The sequence below is a fragment of the Macrotis lagotis genome, chromosome X (genome assembly GCF_037893015.1).
Source record: "Macrotis lagotis isolate mMagLag1 chromosome X, bilby.v1.9.chrom.fasta, whole genome shotgun sequence".
NCBI classification, from domain to species: Eukaryota; Metazoa; Chordata; class Mammalia; order Peramelemorphia; family Peramelidae; genus Macrotis; species Macrotis lagotis.
Genome location: NC_133666.1, coordinates 449,743,664 through 449,760,001, shown reverse-complemented (window position 1 = coordinate 449,760,001; position 16,338 = coordinate 449,743,664). Strand labels below are relative to the sequence as shown.

Here is a 16,338-nt window from a genome sequence, read left to right as displayed (position 1 = left end):
TTTATTGATACCCTAAAATACCTGCTCTCTCTCTCTCTCTCTCTCTCTCTCTCTCTCTCTATATATATATATATATATATATATATATGCATATATGTGTGTGTTATTATAGACATCTATATTTCTGCATACCCTTATCTATGAGTCTATAAAGATGTCCATACAACCTGTACAGAGATGCCTGCACAAAATACAAAGCACAACCAATTACATCTTTCTATATGGTATCTCCACTTAAATCCTCAAAGGTGAGAACCATCTCATTCCGCCCTTGTGCTCAGTAAAGGGCCTGGCACTGGTTGAGTCTGTCCATCCTTTCCATAAGAGAATTAGAAAGGAAAAAATTAATAAGGATAAATAATTCATGCCTGTGATTCTTTTTTATAGTCAATTAGTATAAATTAATAATCCTTGCTTTGATATGACAGACCAATTTTCAATAAACAAAAAAGATCAAAGAAGACATCTCCAAATAAAAAAGGTAAAAGTATTGATGTAATAATAGAGAATGTCAAGATTAGCTGTCTATGGCTATGTGAAACTGTACTTTACTTCAATAACGGGGGAAAACTTAATCAAATATCTATAATTTTAGATAAGAAAGTAAAAACCAAATTCTTAATTCTATTTTAAAATTAACAGCCTAAATTTATTTTTTGCTTATAGTGGATAATTTGAAGTCCCTTAAATAACAAGATCTATATTTTTAACTTCCTCTTCCTGATGGTTATCTCTCATAGGCTATTTCATTCTCTCTTGATCTTTTCATTTAAAAAAAAATTCCAATTTTCCACACTTTGAATTTTTTGAAAATACTACTTGTTAGAATTTATAAAAGCACTGCAAAGTGGGCCAACTATATAAAGAGATAACTTAAAATTGCTCCCATCCAAGATGTTCAACAAGATCTTCAAAAAGGCACAAGGGTTAAAGGATATGACTGACTTGCACATTCTGCCACCAAATAACTCAGAATAATCTTACCACTAAAATCTCCAGACCTTTTCTGGATAAACTACAATTCAGTTTTATCTATCTCATCATCTTTTTTTGTGAAGTACATTTTCTTTACCTCAAATGTATGATTTTACATTTATTCCCATTAAATTTCCTCTTACTGAATTCTGCACAACATTCTAGCCTATCAAGATCTTTTTGGGGGTGGCTAGGTGGCGCAGTGGATAAAGTACCGGACCTAGAGTCAGGAGTACCTGGGTTCAAATCCGGTCTCAAACACCTAGCTGTGTGGCCTTGGGCAAACCACATAACCCCATTTGCCTTGCAAAAAAAAAAAAAAAAACAACAACCCTAAAAAAAAATTTTTTGGAGCTGTCTTCCAACATGTTGGTTTAGGCTGCCTAGTTTTTTTATCATCTGAAACTCTGATAAACTACTAATAATACTGTTCTCACAGCCTTATAAACTTACTTTCTCTACAACCTTATTAGATATTTTTGCAAAATATTGAACTGGGTCAAAACATAAAAGAGAAAGAAAAATAATAAATTAGTGGGTTTCTTTTACATAAGACAAATTTTCTCTTAATTCTAGAATTTAAAAAAAAACTGATTTACTCAATAGCCACATCATGAGAAAATAGCTCAAATAATTAGATCTGACAAAAAGAATGGTAGGAAATGGACTCTTAATTTATTAATTTATTAAAATAAAAATGCATCTACATGAGAATAAGTATGTCAGAAATGGAAATGATCTCAGAAACCACACAGCTGCTCTTTTTCCTGTTGTAACCTTCCTGAGAGTTAAGATCTCAGTTCAGTTGGCCATTCTGAAGGGCATGGGGAAGGTACCCTTTTTTGGTCTGCTCTCCTTCTGGACCCCATAACTATGGGTGTTTGTCTTGTTTTGTTCTCAATTTTGGATGCCAGGGGTGAATCCCAACTAGGAGGGGACATGTAGGCTTTGCAGACAGACCTGCAGGCAAAATGGGGCAGTCAGCTTGCTCAGTGGGGAAGGCCTGAGGAGTCAAGACAACTGACCCTGGAACTCCAAAGCAAGACAGTTTTTAGATTTGGAACCAAATTACTCTCTACAGGAACCAAGCTAAAATGCTTGTATATTTGTTTATACCTTGGAAGTAGAAGCTTAAATTTTTTTTCAGGTTAAGGGGGGGGGCAGGCGAGGGGAGGTGGAGTTGAGATGGCAAATAGAATGCAGGAATTCTCTTAAGCTCTTCAAGGTTTCCTTCCAAAACAACATTAAAAAGAGTTTAAGAGTGACAGAACCCACAAAAACAGAGTGGAGCAACTTCCAGTATGATCTGTCTAGGGGGTGAGGGAAAGAGAACGTGAGTGAACCCAGGGCAGGGAGCAGAAAATCAACCTAAAGGTGATGGAAAGAGATCTGCAGTGAAGGATCTTGGAGTTCAGGCTTGGCAGGTCAGTTGGAAAAAACTCCCAAAACAGGTGCCCCAGAATCCCACTGACCAGTGTGACTGTACTGAATGGTCTAGCCCTTAAGAGTTCCCAACCCAGAAGGCCTATGCCAGGGAGCAAGCTACTGGTGATCAGACACAGATCTCCCAGAGAGAAAGTTCCACGCATTCCCAACACAAACGGCCCAGAATGGACTGCTGGTGTTCCCAGACTGTCCAGAGAGCAAGCCATTAGTGTTTCCAATGCAGACAGTCCCAGGGCCAGTGAGCCAGTCCCTCCCCCAATATAATAACTTTGGGATAGTGCAAAGTAACAAAATTCAAAAGGAGTAAGAAAGGTCAGAAAAAAGCACAGTCTATAAAAAGTTACCTGTGAGATAAGGATGGGCAAAACGCCTTCTCAAAAGAAGGTGGCAGAAAAAGCACTACAGGTGATGCTAAAGGAGAGAATATGAATTGGTCTCCAGTCCAAAAAAAGACTTCTTGGAAGAGCTCAAACAGGATTTTAAAAATCAAATAGAAAAATTGGGAAAAGAAATGCAAGAGAAAAATCAACATTTTGCCAAAGGAAGCAAAAATGACAAATAAAATGTATCAAATGGAAAAGGGTATGCAAAAGCTAAAAGGAATAATGTAATTCCTCAAGGAAAAGGTTGAGTTAATGGAGACTAATGACTCTATGAGACACCAAGAATCAGTAAAACAAAATTTAAAAAATGAAAAATACAAAAATGTGTAAAATATCTCAATGATAAAACAACTGACCTGAAAAATAGATCCAGGAGAAAATTTAAGAATTATTGTACTATCTGAAAGCCATGATCAAAAAGAGTCTGTACAACATCTTTGAAGAAATCATCAAAGAAAATTGCCCTAATATTCTTAGAATCAGAGGGTAAAATAACCATTGAAAGAATCCATTGATCGTGTTTAACAGATGTGTCATAATAATATAAAGAGATATTTCAAGACAATAGTGAAGAGAAAAAGACAAGCAGAGCAGTTAATGGATAGGGAGCCAGAAGGAGTCAGGTGGTCTCTGATACAAATCCTATCTCTGATACATACTGGCAAAGAGACTATGGAAAAGTCACTTAAGTTTTATGAGATTACATATATAAATATGTGTGTGTATTATATTTCTATTATAAATGAATTGAAAAACTTTAAAACTCAAGGGCATTCACACATTAGGAATCCCCCTATACCAATAAAATCATAGGTTTAAATTGCTCACTTTAAAAAATAAGGAAATGTAAAATAGGTCCAAAATCAGTTTTGATTTGTTTATATAATGAAAGCATCTTATTTCTAAGCTTTCAAAATATGAAACAAGGTCTCATAAATTACCATAGAAAAATTATTTAGTTGTTCTTTAAAATTCAAATTACATTTCTTCAAATGCATTGCAATTAAAATAAATAGCAAGAAACATAAGAAATTTCTGTTATTAAATAAAGCAAATTTATTTGGATCCAACTACTGTACAAAAACAGCATTAACCCTTATCTCTGAAAGAAGCTAGATCATTAACATATTTTCCTCCTTTCTACTGAGTATATGTTAGGAAATGAACCACTTAATAATTCTATGAATCTTTCATGTTCTTATTTCATTCCAAAAACTGATAGGCTATCACTGACAGTGAAGGTAGACATTACAAGTCATAATCATTTTGTACTTGGGAAACTTACTTTTATACATTAATACTATTAAATTTAGTAGCCAAGATTTGCAAGAGTCAGTTACCAGAAAAACAATGATCATTCTTTTCCCCCTTGCATACAGTCCCCCATCACTAAACATGCTATATAGGTACAATAAAGTAAACAATAATTTTGCTTTCTCCAAATATTCAGAATATAAGGGGGTTCGTTTTTACAGAAAAAAATTGTCAAGGGAGAGGAAGTTTGACATGAAAGGTTATGCTAGAGAATCCAAGGACTGAAAGAAATATGGCAACTACTTCTGTGGTATGGAGTAGATTACTAAAAATTAGATTCACAGACTATAATCCATACATTTGAGAAATCTGAATAGAGTCTATCTTTTTTTGCTTTTAAGAATTTGAAAAAAACACCAAATATAAAAATTGATGACTTTATTCTAAACTCAGAATTATATAATTCATCTAAAATGAGGAAAGCAAGTAGAAAGGACTGAAGGATAAATTTTACTATTATTTTTATTAACCAACCTTTAGTTGATGAAAAAGGGTGAGAAGCAAGTGAATCTGTGCAAAGTTCCAGTGGAAACTGTAGAAGTTCTTCATTGTCAGTAGAGGCTTGAAGGAAAAAAAAGTATTTTACTTATTAATACTGTATTATTAGTGAGCAATCAATCATCATGCTTATAAAATATCAGCTATATGTAAAATCAGATATAAAAATATATAAAATAAGAACAATAAAACAGCCCTTGCCCTCAAGAAGCTTACATGGTATGAGGGAAGGTAATATCCATCATCCTGTAATTAACCTTATTTTTGGGTGCTGAACTCCTTAAGAAGGCCATCTATAATAGGAGTTTCTATTTCCTTTTAATTCTTTGCAGTCAGACTTTTGATCTCATCTTTTAATGTTCTCTTCAAAGCCATTATGATGATCTAATTGCCAGATCAAATTTTAATTAGCCTTTTCCCTCAATCTTCATTTTTTTCCCTTTTATCTCTCCACTGCCTTTGACACTATCATTCACTCACTTCTCTTGAAACTCTATTCTCTTCAGGTTTTCAAAAGACTGATTAATCCAGGTTCCCCCTCCTTCCTTTCTGACAATTCTTTCTCAATTTCCTTTGCTGGATCTTCATCCAAGTCACATCTTCTAAACATGGATGACCCACAAAACTCTGTCCTAGGACCTCTTCTTCCTCTATACTATTTTATTTGGTGATCTTATCATCTACTTATGGTGTTAGATGACTATTCATCCAGTCCTAACCTCTCTACTGACTTCCAGAATATCACAACTCCAAATGACTATTAGATAACTTGAATTAGATGGCCAATGAACACTTTAAACTCATTATGTCCAAAATTTAACTCATTATTTTTCCTCCAAACCCCTACACATATTTCTAATACTTCACCATTATATTTGAGAACACCATCATCCTCTCAGGCACTCATATACAAAATAAAGCCAACCAAAATCTTCAATTCTTCACATCCCCTTCTTTGCTCTGATACTTCTACCATCCTGATGCAAAGTTTCATCACTTCAAGCCTGAACTAGTACAAACCTGCTAGTGGGCCCCTACTGCCTCAAATTACTCCTCACCTCTGGTCATCCTCCATTCAGTTGTCAAATTGATCTTTCTAAAGTTCCTATCTGATCATGTCAACATGCCAAATTAAACAGAAAATCATTTCTGACTTTAAAATTTCTTAACTCAGTCTTCCACCTTTTCAGTCTTCTTCAATCTTAACTTCCACCCCCCATGTATTCTGCAATCTAGTGATACTGGCCAACCTGGTGTTCCTTACCCAAGGCTCTCTGTCTCCTAACACCAAGGTTTTTCTCTAGCTATTTCCGCTGTCTGGAACTTTCTCCCTCTTCACTGCTATCTCCTAGCTTCCTGAGATTACTTCACATCTCATTTCTCGTCTTCCCTTCTGTAATAAGCCTCTCAGTCCTTCCTTAACCTCAGTGCCTTCCTTCTAAGCTTATCCTCATCCTGCCTTGCATATAGTTGTTTGCACCTTATTTCCATCATTATACTGTGAGTTCCTTTGACTTTTTTGCATCTCCTATGACACAGGAGGAACTTAATAAATACTAGCTGACTGATTGAAAGTACAGATGAAAACACATACAAGATAAGTACAAGAGAATATGTGGAAGGAGGAACCATTACAATTTGGAGGGATGAGGGATCAGGAAAGGTTCACATTGAAGGCAGTACTTGAGTTATTTCAAAAAAAATGAAGAATTTGCAAAGATAGAGTTCGGGAAAGGAGTACATTCCAAGCATGAGGGAAAGCCTGTGCAAACGTGAGGGAGATAGAGTGTTTTGTGTGAGGAACAGCAAGGTCAGCTGGCTGGAACAGAGAATGAAAAGAGGAATAAACTAATTATTAAGCAACTGGGAATTCTGATATTTATTAAGGATAATCTAAAATAAATTGAAATAAATTTATTAAATAAATACCGTAGTAATAGTGCTCTTGGCTAAGATTTTCAAAGTTGGGACCTTGGCTTTTTGGATTTATTTGTTTATTTTAAAAGGTTTTCCATTTGCTTTTCCCAACTATTCCACCTGAGGAATTATAAGTGATTACTTATCTTCACTACAAAATACTTCATTATTTTGTTATTTACTACCTAGTTTCTTTCCTGATAATTTCAACCAACATTTTTAATACATGTGCAAATCAATCACAAAAACGTAAAACTGCTGTAGACTAAATTATAAAATTTTGTTAAAATAAAGGGTTTTTTTCCTTTTATTTTGAGTATGTAAATTATTAGTAACTCTGATTTCTTTCAAATTTACCTAAAGTAGTCCAAGTATTTAAGGACATGGTTGATATTACCATAATTTTGGACTCTCAATGCACTGATTTAGTTCTCATATTCAGTTAATTAGTTACATACCTCAGTGTAGATTTTACAAAATTCTTTATGTTATCTATTAAGTTGTATATTTTTAAATTTCTTTTAAAAAATATTTAAAATGTTTATTTTTAACATTTTAAAATCAAGAGGCAGAATGGCATAGTGAACAGAAGTCAACTTCAAAGGCAAGAAGACCTGAATTCCAGTCCTGCCTCTGACACACACTAACCATGTATTGATGCAGAAAAGGAGATAATTCTTCACCTGGAAACCTCCTGTACTAATGAAATAAAGTCTCTAACCCTTCTATTTTAAGATTATCCCAAACAAAATCCACTTACAGTCAAATTCCCCCATTTTGCATTTTAAATGCAAATTTAAATTGCATTTTAAAATAAATAATTGTCCACATCACTGCTGAAAAACAGTGGAACAGACAATTATCAGTTAACTATTTAGAGGGTGAATTAAAAAAGGAATATGTAGAATACTTAGAACTTCATGAATTTATCCTCTCATTTTATCACAATCTAACACATTTCTTGAAAGTTAATTAATTCTTATTCTTCAAATGTTTACCTCTTTGTAATGACTTTTCCACATGAGTTTTTGTAGTTTGTACTGCTTGATGTTTGTCAAATGTTATTGCAACTGCTGTGACTGTGACCTGTAGTGGGAGCAATATCAATGTCAGTATTAATTCATTAAACATTAACACTTATTAAGTGAAAAATAGTGCTAATACAGGAGCAAAGAAAATAAAAAATAGATCTTGACTTTAGAGTTCACAAAATCAAAGATGAGTATACAAATAGTTACCATACAAAACAGAATGCAATAGGAGAAAAAATGAGATGTAAGTGAGCCTGGCTTAAGTCTTAAGGGGGTTTTTAGAGGCAAGATTACTCTCTGTAAGGTAAATGATGAAATGTTTCCTGCAGAAAGTTGTATTCTAATTGTACCTTGAAGGAAGAATTTCCACAAACTGGAATGAGTAATATTCAGATAGGACATGTGGGTAGGACAGTGAATAGAATACTGGCTTAGAATCAATCAGGAAGACTCTTCTTCATGAGCTCAAACCTGGCCTTAAACACTTATTACTACTTGACTCTGGGCAAGTAACTAATGGTTCTTGAAGTTCCTCACCTATAAAATGAACTGAAGAAAGAAATGGCAAACCACTCCTGAGGTCACAAAGAGTCAGACATAACTTAACAATCACAAAAAATATTCCAGATATAATGGATAGTCTATGTGAATGTAGGAAAGAGACACTCAGAACAAAAACAAGTACACTTCTTTGCCTAGAATACAGAATGAATAAAAAAAAAAGTAGTGAAAAATAATGCTGAATAATTGCCTGGAGGCAATCTATGGAAGTATCTGTATTTTATCCCATAGATAAGGAGTCATTTAAAATTTTTGAGTTAAAAACTTTGCAATATCTATAAAACTCACCTAGAAAGAGCTATTGTGGGGGCAGCTAAATGGCACAGGGGATAGAACACCTGTCCTGGAGGCAGGAAGACCTGGGTTCAAATACAACCTCAGACACTTAATACTTAGTTTTGTGACTTTGGGCAAGTCACTTAACTCCACTGCCTTGCAAACAATAAACAAACAAAAAAGAGTTATTGTGAAAGCCAAAATGACCCCCTTGATAAAAGTTGAACTTGAATATCTCTGGTGAGGAAAAACGATAAAACTATGTCCTAAGACAGGAAAAAAAATCCATGATTGTTCTGTGTTGGAAATTTATGAAAGCTCATGGAAAATAAAGGATTTCTCAAAATCATGGAAAAGCAGTTCCAATTTTTCAATAAAAATGGAAGAGATGTTCTGGAAGGTATGCCACTATAGAACTGTCTTGTTAGATTGCTTGGAACTGAGACTACAAGAATTGAAAGGGGAATCTGGTCTATCCCAAGACTATCCCTTGGGGGCACAATTTCTATTCACTTTTGCAAACTGGATCACTTTGAATTTGAATTCAACACTGTATGAAAATCTTTTCTGAGACCTGTCTGAGCAGAAGGTAGCAAAACTTAACCTAATATACCAGCAATAAATGCAAAACAATGAGCACAAAGACAAGCATGAAAAAGTGGGAAATGCTAGTAAAAAAATCAATAATGAACACAAAAACAAGTAAAAAAAGGTGGAAAATGCAAGTAAAAATACCTATAACCATTGAATAAGATGCTTCCAATTTTTAGACCCCAAAGTTTTCAAAAAAGAGTACATCTTATACATGGAAAAATACAATACATGGAAAAACGCACAGTGACATGCTTCTCAAGTTTGCAGAAAACATTAAGATAGCTAACATTGGATTAAAGAGTGAGAATATAAAAATATTTTAATAGGATAGAAAATTGGGTCAAAACTATTAAGGTAAAATTCAATGACAATAAAAATCCAAGTCTCAACCTGGATTTCAAAAAATCAACTTCAAAAGTACAAGATGGGGGAGCTGTGACTAGTCAGCAGCTTCTCTGAAAAACTTTGAAAGTTTTAGGAGACAGTAAGCTTAATAAATGTACTATGATAGAAAAGATCAAAAAAGCTAATGTACTCTTTGATTGCATTATTTTTCTGATGGGACTAATGATACTTCACTAATAGAGGGAATTCCCAGAAAGGAAACTATTATCTTTTGTTTTCCAAATACATATTATGAAAGTTTTTCAACTTTCATCCACATATGCATATGCATATTTTAAGTTATGTAATTTCCTTCCACCCTCCCTTCCCACCCCCCTGCCCTCATTGGTGAAAAGTCAGATGAATGTTGTACATACACATTTGTATTTAACATGGAGATTAGTCATTTTCAATATCAGGAATCAGGATTAAGGGAAAAGAAAGAAAATCAAGGGATAGGAAAGAAAATACATAAGAGAAATTTTTAAAAAGCAAATGTACGGTTCATCAGATTCTGAATGCTTTTTTAATTTGTTTTGTTTTGTTTTAGAAAACTCTAATAATGTAGATGGCTACCTCTGCAACTTTCTTACGGCTGAATTTAGAGACAAATATTATCTAGAACTTGGTCTAGATCAGAGCATATCTAGAGTACTGTGTTAAGTTCTAGGTAGGGCAGCTAAGTGGCACAGAGCACTGGTCTTGGTTTCAAGAGTTCGAATCTGATCTCAGATTCAGGAGGACAGGAGCTTGAATCTGGTCTTAGACACTTGCCACTTGTGATCTTGGGAAAGTCACTTAACTTTGAATGCCTCACATCCAGGGCCACCTCCAGTCATCCTGAATCATCTCTAGCCACTGGACTCAGATGGTTCTGGAGGAGAAAGTGAGGCTGGTAACTTAGTACAGCACCCCCTCACTCAAATCCAATTCATGTGCTTGTCATGGCATTGCCTTCCTGATGTCATGGTCTTCTTCAAAAATGAAGGACAAATATTATTAAGTTTTAGGTGCCACATTTTATAAAGCACATTATTAAGTTGGATAGTATCTACTAGTGGACAAGGAAGTTGATGAAAGGTTTCAATGGTAGCATAATTTGAGAATTTGTTGAAAGAACTAGAGATGTTTAGACTAGAAAAGAAAAGACTTAGGGGACACATGATAGTCATTTTCAAACATATGAAAGACTATTACATAGTAAGTAAAAGATTAGAAGATTAGACTTGTTCTTGGCCCTGGAGATATCTAAAAGTGGAATAGTCTAAGTTCTCCTATAATAAAGGTCTAGAAAAAGAAGACTGGATGGCTACTTGATGGATATATTGTAAAAGATTCTTAAATATTTAAGATTTAAAGAGATTCTACAATTCTGGAGATGACCCTCAGTGGGTTATTAAAAGCTAGACTAGGAAAATACAAGTTTTGGTGGGTTATATATCAAGTGAGAAAGACTACAAGTTGCAGCAGAATTGACATTTTTATTATTGTTGAGCCATGTCATGTCCAACTCTTCATGACCCCATTTAATATTTACTTGGCAGAGATAATGAAGTACTTTGCCATTTACTTTTCCAGTTCATTTTACAGGTGAGAAATTGAGGCAAACAGGATTAAGGCATTTGCCCAAGGTCATATAGCTATTAAGTATCTGAGGCTAGATTTTAATCAAAAAGGAGAGTCTTACTGATCCAGGTCTGGCACTCTCACCACTATGCCACCCAGTACCCCACAAAATTGACATACTGAATCTGTTGCTAAAAAACTTTTATTTGCTTAAAGCAAATAGGTATACTGGGGGACAGCTAGGTGGCACAGTGGATAGAGCACCAGCCTGGAGTCAGGAGGACCTGAGTTCAAATCTGCCCTCAAGACACTTAATAATTACCTAGCTGTGTGACCTTGGGCAAGTCACTTAACCCCACTACCTTGCCAAAAAAAAAGGTATACTAGTTATTCAGGGACATATTATTTGGCCAAGGCAATTCATGAACAACAACAAAATACAGGAAGCAAAGAATTCTGGTGTCAAAGTTAATTATACACATATGTCTAATATATTATACCATAAGATAAAAGATCATATATAGTTATATATTTGGAAGAGAAAATGGCAAACCACTCCAGTATCTTTGTCAAAAAAATCTCATATACAATCACAGAGAGTTGCACATAACTGAACAACTAAACAACAATATCCATTTACCACACAGATAAAATGGCCCAAATGGAATTCCTGAGGTCCCTGAATTTGTTTTTAAAAAATATTTTTAAAATTGATTCACTTGATTCACTTGTACTACTTTGTATTTTATTTTAATAAATAAATTTAATTTAAATAAATTTGCTGAACATTAATTACCTGAATTAATTCATCTTCAGGAAGAGATACCGTAAAATTGACATGGCAAAGGCAGCAGGGTATCATAGAACGAAGTTTAAAATACAGGCTCTATCAAATAAAAAAAAAATCAATCACTTTTTATTTTATCAAGTCTGTAAAAGGTGTTTCTTTATCTTATATTTTATTCTGGAAAGTGGAAAAATTAAAAGACTAGGCCCTAGCTATTTCAGTTTTACTATATCACTTTTTAAAATAATAATTTTAGCCTAAGATAAAATTAAAAGCACACTATATTTATAAATTTGCCAATAAGTCTACTAAAAATGTGAAAACTGAAGAAATTCATACATCTATTATGAGTTTAAAAGTTTAAATTTTTAATTATTCTATTTCTACATTATATTATGAAGTATAGTATTTTGATTTTATCATCAGAATTATTTAAGTTAAATGTAAAAATTGAAAACCAAATAATACTTTAATCGATTTTTTTGAGTCATAAAGAAGATTTAAGATCACCTAGTATATACACTAATTTTACAGATGGAAAAACTAAGACAAAAAAAAGACAATACAAAAACCCAATCTAAGTAAGTTAAGAATCTACTCCTATAAGTATCCATTATAACTATGACTATTTGCTTGTGACTTTTGAGTATTCCTGTCATCCACTCACTTCCTAACTCTTGACTATCTCTCATCTTATCTTCCTTACTCCATAACACTCATACCTTTTTGGTCCCAAACCTTCCTACATACTAACAGGGAAGTATTCTAGCATTATTCCTTCTTTTTCACAAGCTTTTAATTTCTACCCTCTATTGGTTCCTTTCTATCTACCTATAAATAGGATGGAGTCTACCATCTCCAAAAATAAATTATTCCCTTGATACTTCTATTCCATTCACCTGCTTTTCTCTTTACTAACAAGCTTTAAAAAAAAAACTAACATCTATATTTGTTGCTTAGACATACATACATACTCACTTCCCAAGATCACCTAATCACAGACTCTAAGACCTCTCCTTGTTTGTGGCATGTACCTATTTGATAATCATATCTCATACCTTTTTCAGAATCAAGAAATTAAATGCTTAAAATAAAATACAAAATATTACAAGTGAAACCAGTTTTTAAAAATATTTTTTAAAGACAAATTCAAGGACCCCAAACAACTTCTAATTACTCCTCTGAGGTCAAAGAGAATAAATTTAATCCTCCTTTTCACATAAAAGCTCTTCAGGATAGCTATCATTTTCCCCATTTTCTTCTCCCCATCTAATCATTTTTAATTCTTTCACATTAGTCTTGAGTCTTCTCACTGTCTTAGTTGTCCCCCATCAACATGGCTTCTAATTTATCAAAGTCTTTCTTAAAATATGATACCCAGAAATGAACACAATAATCCAGACATGGTAGTCTGACCAGAGCAGAGGATATGTTCTGCAAGTTATGCTTCTCCATGAAGTGTAAATAATAATATAGTTGTTGGTTTCCAATTTGTCCTGGGGATTCATTAACAGTCACCTGGATTATGAAAACAGTTTAAACAGACTTCTTTCTTTTTTCATACAGTTATAAGTTACGTTTTCTCATTCCTTGATATGATTGTATCATTTCTCTGTTGGAAACAAAGTTCAAACTCTTTGGATCTTAATTACAATCTCAGCAATCTGGCTCCATTCTACCTTTCTGTTCTTATTTCAAAGTACCCCCTTTCCATTCTCAGTCTCAATCAAATAAGACTGATGGCTATCTCTTATATAAATATGCCTTGGTTTTTCTCCACCTCCACGTCACACTATTCCCCATACCAGTAATACATTCTTCAAGATTTTTCACTCCAAATGTTTAGCTCTTTTTATCTTCTAAAGTCCAACTCAAAAGTCACTTTTCTCATGAAGTCTTCCCTAATGCCCCATAGCTCTTTTTATCTTTTAAAGTCCAACTCAAAAGTCACTTCTCTCATGAAGTTTTCCCTAATGCCCCAAGCAAATAAAGATCTTTCTTATCCTTAAACCTCACAAAGCTATTTTTTGGTACCTTCTTCATGTACTTGTATAATTTTTACTCAGTTACTATTGTATGCATCATATGCCCCCCAACAAAATCAAAAGCTCTATGACAACAAGGATCTAATCTTATTTACATTTAAGCTTGGTAAGTCACCCAGAATTGCAGAGAGAACTTGCTTAATATTTTTTTCCACTTATCAACATTATATAAGACAAACTGTGAAGTAGTAGAAAAACTAAACAACTTGGGTGTCAGGAAAGCCCTGGCTTCAAAAATCCTACCTCTTCAAATATCTACTAGTTATATGACCATGGACAAGTCATTTATTTTCACAGTATCTCAGTTTCCTATAAAGAAGGGATAATGGTATCTATGCAACCCAGCTTACTAGGTTGGGGAGAGGATTATAAAGAGAAAATAAAATACTTTGGAAATGTTTAATTTGAACATTCCTTCCATCAAGGCAGCTCATAATCAACCCAAGCTTGCTCATTCTATATGATCACCTATATATCCTCTACAAAACTAAAAGTCAAAATTTTGGAAGTCTTTCATTTGTAGTATTACATTTCACAGTGCAGTTTAGAGACTGTCCATCATAAATATTTCAGCTCCTTTTCTGATCATGCACATATGTCTCTCCATTGCTTTTCTACACAAACTCAGAATGAAAATATCTGTTCTTATTAATGGCTAAATATGCTGAATTGACTTCTATGCAACTCATCTTTCTCAGACTATTTCATATTATTATATCAAACAATTCAGAGAAACTTTAACATTTGTTTTTCCAGTTCCATACCATTTAATAGTTTTTACATATCTAGAACAGGATGTGGAGTGAGAGGACTTGGGTTCAAATCTCTTAATTATAACCTGTCTGATATTTAGAAAGTCACTGAGCCTTTGAACCTCAGCTGAAACTCTCTTAAAACCTCTGAGCCTGGGATATAATCAGTAAAAAAAATTTCCTACCTTGAGCAAGTTTTCACAGAGATCATTAAAATTCTTATTGAGTGTCTGATTTGTCAAATTAATATTGCTTAATCTGGATACTCTTACTGAAGTGAACATCTAAATAGAAAAATTAAGAGTTTGTTTAAATTTAAATATTAGGACAACCTGTAAAAAAATAAAATGGCAACAACTGATGGCATGCTACACAGAAGAAAATTTTAAAATGATACTCATGTTATTCATATTTAATGCATAAAGACAGTGTACTGACATCATTCAAGTGGCCTATATTCAAGAATAAGAAAGTGAAAGTTTTACCTGTATTTCAGATGTCCAATTATTGATGCCTGGCATAATTTCTGTATTGCAGCTATAAAAGCCTGAACCCCGCCCCCCAAAAAGAAACAGAATAAGAAATGAAATATACTGCACTTACATTCATGTAGTACATTTTGAAAATATAGAATGGGAATTTAAAATAATTACTTTTATTCTCTGATTCAAATACTAGGTCAGATAGGAGTAAACTGGTCTTTACTCAATCTTCCTGAAAACTTCCTTTTTTTCTGTTGAGGGAGACCAATCAGTCTTACAGTCACTAGGTTCACCAGCTCAGAAGCATCTGTAACTTTTCATTTTCCCTTCCCCTCCCATATTCAACAAGGTAGATTCTACCTCCACAATATATTTTAACTAAATCCTTTTCTCTTCAATCATAAAACAACCATGCCTAGTTATGGCCCTCACTATCTCTTATCTAGACTATTTCTTCCTTTTCTAATTCATTCTCCACACAGCTGCCAAACTGACATTCCTAAAAAGCACAGGTCTGATTATATCACTCTCTTGCTCAATTGTCCTCAGTGGCTGCTTCTCCTTGCTAGGACAAAATACGTAGCTCTCTATTTGACATAGAAAACTTATCATCATCTAGGTCCAGTCAGTGGTTCCAGGTTTATTACTCATTCCACCAACTGGCCTATTTCCCATTTCCATTTCTTTGCACAGGCTGTGCCCTACAGGACTACTCTTCCTCCTGACCTCCATCTCCTGGGATCTTTAATTCTTTTCAAAGCTCAGCTGAAGGGGGGGGGGGGGCAGCTAAGTGGCACAGTGGATAAGCACCGACCCTGGAGTCAGGAGGACCTGAATTCAAATCCGACCTCAGACACTAAATAATTACCTAGCTGTGTGGCCTTGGACAAGTCACTTAACCCCATTGCCTTGCAAAAAAAAACTTAAAAAAAACTCAGGGGTGGGCATGTGGAGAGGATGTTGAAAGCTCCTTGAGGTGACCCTTCAGCTCTTAACATTAAGCATTTCCTCACCTCCACCTACTGAGCTATTTTCCCCAATGGATAATATAAGCTCCTTGAAGAGCTTTCAACATCCTCTCCACATGCCCACCCCTAGCACAGTGACTGGCACTTAAATCATGCCTAGCTGAATTGAAAACTGCAACTTTCACTCATCATTCCCCTCTGGAGCCAAGAAGAACAAGGGTACTGCCTCTTCCATATGACAACCCTACAAATACTTGAAAACAGCACTTAAGGCCCCTATTCCTCAAATTTTCCTTGTAAAACTCCTTAAGTTTTATAAAACCGGACCATACATTCCTTTTCTGTTTCTTCCCCAAAGC

The 16,338-nt window shown here is 34.3% G+C and overlaps 1 protein-coding gene across 1 annotated transcript in view; it reads right to left on the bottom strand.

Annotated features, from left to right (window-relative positions):
• LOC141501401 (C2 domain-containing protein 5-like) overlaps window positions 1-16,338 on the bottom strand; it is a 119,466-nt gene that overhangs the window by 13,153 nt on the left and 89,975 nt on the right. Inside the window, 5 exon segments of the mRNA XM_074205317.1 lie at window positions 4,593-4,679; window positions 7,532-7,619; window positions 11,742-11,831; window positions 14,715-14,813; window positions 15,015-15,076. Coding sequence (XP_074061418.1) covers window positions 4,593-4,679; window positions 7,532-7,619; window positions 11,742-11,831; window positions 14,715-14,813; window positions 15,015-15,076 — 426 coding nt within the window.